The sequence below is a fragment of the Mus caroli genome, chromosome 5 (genome assembly GCF_900094665.2).
Source record: "Mus caroli chromosome 5, CAROLI_EIJ_v1.1, whole genome shotgun sequence".
Lineage (NCBI taxonomy): Eukaryota > Metazoa > Chordata > Mammalia > Rodentia > Muridae > Mus > Mus caroli.
Window position 1 is genome coordinate 135,297,134 of NC_034574.1, and position 9,041 is coordinate 135,306,174.

The following is a 9,041-nucleotide window of genomic DNA, read 5'->3' on the forward strand; positions in this document are numbered from 1 at the left end:
AAAGAAAGAAAGAAAGAAAGAAAGAAAGGAAAGGAAGAAAGCATGGCCCTGAGGGCTGGCTAACTGGAGTTCAGAGCAGCCTAGATAGATGAAACATAGTAAGTAATAATTCAGGGTTATCAATAGGAAATAGATTCTAATAGCATAGAGGGTAGAGATCTGCCTGGCATTAGCACCAATAAAGGCTTACTATAAACATAAAGGTTGTATGTGTCTTTTATCTGGGAACTGAATAATCAAAGATGCGATAATTAGACTAATAACACAACTACTTAGTTATGTGTGTTTGTATGTATATGTGCACTTCTGTATGTACATGTGTATGTATGTATGTATGTATGTATGTATGTATGGATGGATGGATGGATGTGTAAGGCAAAGGACGGCTTGCAGAAGTCCATTCTCTCCTACTGTGGGCCTGGGGAATTGAACTCAGGTCATTAGGCTTGACAGCTAGCACCTTACCTTCTAAGCCATCCCACCAGCCCCGCTATGGATTTATTGTTCCATTCCTTTCTTCACGCAGCCTTATACAGTGCTATAATTTCAAATTTTATTTATTTCTTTATCTTTATTTGTGTGAGTGCTTTGCCGTCACATATGTCTGTGCCCCAGAGGCGTGCCTGGCACCTGCAGAGGCCAAAAGAGGGTGTCAGATCTCCTGAAAAGAGAATTAGAAATGGTTATGAGCTGCCATGGGTGCTGGGAATCAAACCCGGGTCCTCTGGAAGAGCAGGAAGTGCTTTTAACTGCTGAGCTGTGTCTCCGGCTCCCATATGAGATGCTGTCTCATTTTGTTTTATAGCTGGGGACACAGAGAGCAGGGGCCTGGCCTAAATCCTTGCCAATGGGAAAGGCCAGATTTGATGCCAGATCTAGCAAGACAGTCCCGCCCTCCAGGGGCAGCATATGTACCCGAGTGACAGGTACCTGAGTGACAGACAGGGCTCTGAGCTGTGGTGCTGATGAGCACCAGGAGTAAGGGGTGCAGAGAATAGATAGACCCAGAGTCAAACAAATATTACAAAGTCCTCAGCATGTATTTGGGCTTTGAAGGATGAATAGGAGTTGGGTAGGAGAGAGACCCACTGTGGGGTGACTGTCTAGGGACAACTCAAATAAATGCCTAGCCCACAGCCACAAAGAAATGGAGCTGTTCAACTCAAGAGCTCAGCAGGGGCCATGTGGTCTCTTTGAAGTGCCAAGCCAGTAGCTTAGGCTCCATCACTGTTCCTGGGAACCTCCCTGGTCCCCATTGGCATCCTAACAGCAGATGCTTTTCTTGGTCTGGACTGCACCACACCTGGGGTATTCCGACACAGCACTCCAGACGCCCCACTCCCCGCAGCCTCAGGCCAGTTATGAGGGTCCCATCCCAGTCAGCAGCCAGCACTCTCCAATATGGTCCTCTTCTCTGAACCCTGACCCCCAGTTGGAGGAAATATAGGGGAAATCCATGGGGCAGGGTTACCCAAGATGGTTATCAAGGGCCAGAAGTCCTGTTCTACTGCACGTGCGCGTGTGCGCGCACACACACAACAGAGAGAGAAAGAGAGAGAGAGAGAGAAAGAGAGAGAGAGAGAGAGACTCACACATGTTCATATGTTCATACAGACAGACACTCATGTACACAAGCAGGCTAGACAAAATCAATCTTAAAGCTCACTGGCTCCATCTTTCTGAGGAACGCATAAACTTGATTTAATACTGGCTTTGACATATGGGATTCCAGGTGCTGAAGCCCTGGAACACCTTAGAATGCGCTAGAACAAAGTATAAGGCACCCTGTCTTGACCCACCCTTGCCCACCCCCATCTGACTGGCAGTTGTTGAATAAGACCTTGGATTTCCAGCAGACTCTTGCAGAGAGTCTGAGATGTCAGTTCAGGTCAGGAGCCAGGCCAGCTGCTCAATACTCAGCCAGTGTCCAGGTGGCATCTTAGGATGAGGCTAGCCCAGGAATAGAGGTGGCTGAGGACAGGCCCCTGGGAGCCATGCTCTTAGCTGACAGGTCACTTCAGAGGTTGAGGGATGAAGACATTCCACCCATTCTGATAGAGGAAGACCCTGCTCCTAGGGCCATCAGAGGGGCCTCTGAGAACCATTTCCTGACACCGAGAAAAAGCCCCTCTGGTGAACACAGCATCATTGCTCCAGATTCTTTGAGATGAGAAAAAAAGGCCAGGTAGCAGCATCTTTATCCCAGATCTCAGCTCCTCTAGAACCAAGAGCCAACCATGGCGGAACAGAGTGTCAGGAGCTGTTTGGAATGTATGCCTTGGTCTCCCTGCACTGCCTCCAAACAGCTCACTTAAAGAACTTCCTCAAATATGGACAGAAGGGAGTAGAAGGTAATGGTGTCCAGAGATAAGCATGCTCCTCCATACAGTGACTTCTAATAGTTATTCTGTGATCCTGTCTCCTAACACACCAGGCCAGCCAAAAGATTCCATCATGAGCACAGAATCAATTAGTAATGTCTGCATGGGACACTATGTTGAATTCTACTGCTACATGCAGGCTGCAATTGATTGGTGATGCCTACCATGGTCAGGGATATTCCCCATCAATCATCTATAATGCTAAGTCACTTTCTCCTGAAGCAGAAAGGGAGGCCCTCAGAACTTTAAAAACTACCTTCTGGATGATCATTCCCTGTTTGGCCCTTTTCTGAAGATGTTAATATTGGTTACAGTAAAAAAAAAAACAAAACAAAACAAAAAAAAAACCAAAACAAAAACAAAAAAAAACTGTCTAAAGTAGAAACACAGTACTGAATTAATTTCTCCTCCATAGAAAGGGCTAAATGTTTTCTTCCTTGTTGGGGATTCAAAAGGTGGTCTTGTTGTCACTGAAGGGGTCCTTAGACCCGTGAAGAATTCCATCCAGGAAAAGACAGGCAAATCTTGGCACAGTTCACTTCCAATGTTGCTTTGATCCCAAAGTCCAAATGACCCATGGAGTCTGGGCCACTCATTTGGACACCTTGGTTTGCAGTGTGCTGGGCAGGTAGAGGTACCTCCAGATGGCATAGTAGTGGGTACCAGCACCAAATGCCACAAAGAGGTGCCAGATGGCATGGGCGAAGGGAATTCTCCCATCACTCTTAAAGAACACCATGCCCAGGCAGTAGAAAGCCCCTCCTGTCATCAGCTCCCAGATGCCGTCAGTGTTGGGCTGTTGAAGAAAAGGACTGGAGTCAAGTCAGAGGAAGATCAGTCATTCCCTGCCACCCAGACAAAAAGACATACAAGTGGAGGGCAAGTGCAGATGCCCTAGGAAGACTCAACACAGTGCTATCAAATATTCCCACCTCAATTTCCCAAATCTGCAATTGCTTGATGATGGCAAACTGGACCCTCAGAGACCCAGCACTTGGAAGAAGGCAAATGCAGCAGGATTAGCAGACTAGGGTCAGCCTGGGTGACATAAGACTCTGTCTCAACAAACAGACTGACCCCCAAATCTCAAAAGCTACTTTTATAATAGGGTCATATAGGAAGTTCATGGGGGAACTTAAGCTAAATATTGAGACCCTACAAAAAGAAGGGGGAGGGGCAGGGAAAAAAAGAAAGGAAGAGAAGGAGGGGGAGGAAGGAGAGAAGGAAGAAGAGGAAGAGGAGAAAGAGGGCTGGGGATACAGCCAAAGAGTAGAGGAGTTGCCTAGAATGTGCAATGCCCTGGGTTCAGTCCCCATTGCTGCACTCACGTGCACACACACATGGGCACACAGGCACATGTGCACACACACACACACACACACATGGGCACACGGGCACATGTGCACACACACACACACAAACACACATATAGAGTCAGTTAGTGTGCCCATACCACAGAATGTTACTCGGCCATGGGATGTTTGGACACAAGCAATGATGTGGAGGAGCTTCAAGGACACAGTGCTAAGTGAAGTAAGCCAGGCACAAGAGGACAGCTACCATTAAATGTGACTGTCCTAAAGTAGCCAAGACCACAGAGACAGAAAGCGGGAGGCCTGGATGGAGGGATGTTGGTTCCCAGAACCATCCTCCAAGGTAGCCCACTGCCATCCTCAGGTGTTTTGGCTGGGCCTGCTCTGCAAAGATCACAACTGGACTTGCTGAATGCTGACATTTGTTCTTGCAAAGAGGGGTCAGGGAGAGACGTGGGACCCTCACCTGAGCGTCCAGCCATCCCTCCCAACCAGTGATATGCAATTCTGCCCTAATCACCCACAGCCTTGGAGTCTCTGAGAAGGGCTAGAGGATATAGGCACAGACTATGGGAGGAGACTCCATTTACACAGACTCGGGAGTCATTATGCATATTGGATGCAGACATTTAGTGTGGCTGCTTTAAAGTCACCTACATATCTGCCCATAAGCCATCACCTACTGCCCTGCAAGTAAGCCTAGCCTGGAGAAAAGATAGATGTTTACATCTTCTCGGGGAAAGGAATTTCAGCAATGGAGGAGAAAAGGAATTCTGTGTGTGTGTGTGTGTGTGTGTGTGTGTGCGTGCTCAAGGAAGCCAGCAGAGGGCGCTAGACACCCTGGAGCTGGAGTTCCAGGTATCTGTGGACTGCCTCATGTGGGTGCTGGGAGCCACACTCATGCCCCTCATCTTACTGACACAGAGGATCAAATCCTCTTTAGGTCAGTCAGGTTCTATCACCCTGTCTTTCTATGACTCAAACAGCCATACGAAGTCTCTTGGAGACTGGGCAAGTAGCACCTGCCTGCAACCACAGGACTGAGCAGGCAGAAAAAGGAGGAGCTCAGGGCTAGCCTGGGCTACAGAGCAGGGCCAAGCTTTACTCAATACAAAACCAAACAGAGAAGAGAGCAGGACATGAGAATGCTATTCAGCCTTGAAAAAAGGAAGAATATTCCACATAAGGAATTTGATGGTATCCTGGGCTACATGTGACTCTCAGACATACCAGAAGCATCTACAGATGGTTGGGAGCCACCATGTGGCTGCTGGGAATTGAACCCGGAACCTCTGGAAGAGCAGTTGAGCAGTCAGTGCTCTTAACCACTGAGCCATCTCTCCACCCCAAAACTCATCTTGATTATTATCATTGATGTGTGAAGACTCGTCCTAAAACACCCAGCACCATTCTCTGGATTGAGTCCTGAACTGTATAACAGTAGTGATGGTTAGCTGAGTTCTAAGCATGCATTCATTTCTCTCTGATATGGATGTGACTAGCTGCTGCTAATTCCTGCCTTGGCTTCCCCTCAGTGATGGACTATAACCCTTTCTTTCCTAAACTGCTTTATAAAAATGACTTTATCCTTAGTTATGTGTATGTGTATGGGCGGGGATGTATGTGCACCATTTGTATGCAATGCCCATGGAGGCCAGAAGGGGGCACCAGATTGCCTGGATCTGGAGTTAAAGGTGTTTGCAAACCACCTGATGTGGGTGCTAGGAACCAAACACAGGTCCTCTGTAAGAGCTGCAACTGTTTTTAACCTCTGAGCTATCTTTTCAGTTCAGCCTTCTAAGGCGCTTTTTGTCCCAGCAACACCAAGGCACCAAGGCTTTAACACACACACACACACACACACACACACACACACACACACACACATATTCCCCAGTCCTCAAGAGTACTGTAGCTGAATATTAACCACATAGTAGTCATAACATCCAGTGCTTCCTAGCAGGAATGACAAGACATGCACCATGGTCAGTGCCTTGCCTGAACTGTCTGGTTGCCTTTATAGATATGGAGGCCTAACCTCAGAGTTAGGCACAAGGGATATTCCATATCCCTGGTGAGATCTACATGTTTTCTGCCCTTTTCGGCGAGCACATAGACCCGCTGGGCCTCTGTTTCCCCCTGCTGTCAGAGGAGAGGGCTTTAATGATAGTCTCAAGAGACAGGTCTTGCTAATGTACGTGTTCCCTCCATAAGACTGAAGTCCTCATGATGGGCGAGTGAGACTTACCATGGAGAGGATGACCAGGGCAGGGAAGAAACCCATCACCACATAGCAAAGCAGTTCCACAAGCTTGTACCTGCAAAGACAAGTCATGTGACCTTAGGACGAGCTTCCAAGGAGGGTCAGAGCACACAGCTAATGTGTGATGTGCTGATGACCAGCACAGCAAGAAGAGCGGATCTTCTCAGTGTGACTGACACAGATTCTACCCAGCAACATCAATAGACAATGGGGGTGGTGTGCCACCGATGTGTGGCCTATGCAGACATTACTAATTAATCCCAGCACCATCTCCCACAGCAATTGTGCTGAACTAACTACTAGATCAATGGAGTCCTATGCCATTCTGGATTGTTTGTCTTCTGGAGTCCCTGGGGCTCTGTGGATGCAGGGCTTTGTTATTTTCTGATGATTCTCCAGATTTTCTTTCCTCCCCCACTTAATGACTCTCATTCTAGTTCCATAGCAGTAAAAGGTTTCAGAGTCTATAACTTCTTAATGCCTTTGCCCATTATCAGATAATACTGTGTAGAGAAGACAGGTGATGTGTGAATGAGGTCAGTAGGTCAAGTTACCTATGATGTCATTAAAAAAGAATCTGGACAGTGTGCTGGATAGATGGCTCAACAGTTAAGAGCACTTCCAGTTGGGCTCCCAGCACCCACAGCGGGCAGCTCACAACTATCTATAACTCCAGCTCTAGGGGATCTAACAGCTTCTTCTGGCCTCCTTGGGCACCTACACACACATGCGCATATACTTTCATACAGATTCACATAAATGAAATTAAAGACTTTCATGTGTGTGTTTATGTGTGTGCAGACGCACATCTGTGTGAGGTGTGTGTGCATGTGAGTATGGAAGCCAGAGAATAGCCTCTTGTGTCATTCCTCAGGGGCTGTCCACCCTGAGAAAGGCTCTCTCATTGACCTGGACCTTGCCAAGTCGGGTAAGCCAGGAGTCACGCAAGCCCTGGAGATCCTCTGTCTCTGTCTTCTCAGCAGTAGGATGATGGTTGTACCACTGTGCCCAGCTTGTAAAGTGTGTTCTGGGGAGCAAAGTTAGGTTTGTGCTTGAACAACTGGTACTTCACCAACAGAGCCATCTTCCCACCACCCTCTTAGGGTAGCTCTTTTGGAAGACACTTAGGGCCCAGGGAGACAGCTTCATTGGCAAAGGGCTTTCTGTACAAGCACAAGAACCTGAGTTCAGAACCCTGCAGTCACATAAAAGCCAGGCCACGATCACACAGTGATCAGTGAAAGACTCTCTCAAAAAACAAGTCGGACTGGTTCAGCATTATACTCTCTCTGGCCCCTACACACACACACACACACACACACACACACACACACAAAGAGAGAGAGAGAGAGAGAGAGAGAGAGATCTGTGATCTGTCCCTCTTGGCCACGGGGCCTGGTGTACACCCACACCCACGGGCCTCCTCAAGGGTAGGGTGCAAGCAAGGCTGGGCCTTCACATTTCTGGGGTCATCCTTGGGTTCACCTACTTGAGGGTGCTGAGTACTAAGTACTAAGTACTGAGTACTGAGAAACTAAGGGGCACCTTGCCAATCTGAGACTCCCAGCCCTCACTTACCGTTCATGGAAGAAAAAGACATAGACGGTACCAATGGAGGCCATGATCCACACCAGCCAGCGCATGTGGGAGGCCCAGGGGCCCAGCTCCCGAAGGTTCAGCCTGGGAGAGAAGAAAGCCAAGGGCAGAGCCTGAGGGAATCGCTAAGGTACAGCACTACATGGCCAGATTGTCCCAGGAAGCTGACACCAGAGCAGCCCAGTCCCCAGAGACTGCCTAGGAGGAACGAGGACTTTCACAATGGCAGGGTAGAATGCTACACAACCTGCATTGGCAACGTTGTGATGGTGGCATATGCCTGTCATCCCAGCATTCAGGAGGCTGAGGCAGGAGAACCACCAGTTTCAGGCCAGTCTGAGCTACACACATGAGACAAGACCCAGACAGAAGCAACCTCACAGCTGGGAAGACAGTCAGTAAAGTGCCAGACACTTAAGCTTGAAGACACTAGTTCAAATTTCCAGAACCCACATAATCCCCAGTGACAGGGATGCAGATGCAGGAGGATCCCTGGGGCTCACTCAGCAACCAGTCTAGCTGAATAGTGAGTGGTAGGTTGAGTAAGAGACCCTGTCTCAAAAATAAGGTGGAGACCAAACAAGGGAGACACCAGACCTTCATGAAACCTTTGTCCTTCACATGAGTGTATGCACACATGTGTACCAGAACATGTATATACATATACACCACATACAGAAATAAACATGGGCCCTTTCATATTTTACGTTCCTTCTATTGGTTCTGTTTAACTAATATACAGCACCACGCTCAATTCTTGTAATTTTATACAGTATTTTGAGAACATCTGTAGTTTCTTTGTGGGTGTGTGTATGTAACTAGACACCGTGGTGCATGTGTGGAGGTGAGAGGACACCTTCTGGAGGGCTTAGTCCCCTTCTTCACCGATGTGACTTCTGGAGAGAGAATTCAGGTTTGTCTACAGAAGTCAGGGTTGCTTATTCTTTAGCCTGCTAAGTTATCTTTGTTGGTTGGTTAGTTGGTTGGTTAGTTGGTTGGTCGGTTGGTTGAGACAGAGTCCCTCTACCTAGCCCTGGCTGGCCTGGAAATCACTATGTAGTCCAAGCTACCTTCAAACTCACTTCTGTCTCCTGAGTGCTGGGATTAAAGATATTAACCCCTGCATCAGGCTGAGTCATCTTAAAGGCCCTATTCATAGATATTTGTTTGTTTGTTGTTTTTGTTTTTCGAGACAGGGTTTCTCTGTGTAGCCCTGGCTGTCCTGGAACTCATTCTGTAGACCAGGCTGGCCTCGAACTCAGAAATCCACCTGCCTCTGCCTCCCAAGTGCTGGGATTGAAGGCGTGTGCCACTACTGCCCAGCTCATAGGTATTTTAAAGTAGAAATACCAGCACTAGAGAGGCAGAGGCTGGGATCTCTGAGTTCGAGTCCAGCCTGGTCTACATAGCAAGTTCCAGGATGGCCAGGGACATGCAGAGAAACCTTATCTTGAAAAAAAAAAAAAAAAAAAAAAAAAAAAAAAAAAA

At 47.8% G+C, this 9,041-nt stretch overlaps 1 protein-coding gene across 1 annotated transcript in view; it reads right to left on the reverse strand.

Annotated features, from left to right (window-relative positions):
• Positions 1-1,655: 1,655 nt before the first annotated feature.
• The window catches only part of Mmd2 (monocyte to macrophage differentiation associated 2), a 47,425-nt gene continuing 40,039 nt past the window's right edge, over positions 1,656-9,041 (reverse strand). Inside the window, exons 5-7 of the mRNA XM_021162650.2 lie at positions 7,536-7,637; positions 5,943-6,012; positions 1,656-3,177 (exon numbers count right to left, since the gene is read on the reverse strand). Of these exons, the coding sequence (XP_021018309.1) occupies positions 2,974-3,177; positions 5,943-6,012; positions 7,536-7,637 (376 nt within the window). The 3' untranslated portion in view covers positions 1,656-2,973. The remainder of the gene's footprint in view (positions 3,178-5,942; positions 6,013-7,535; positions 7,638-9,041) is intronic.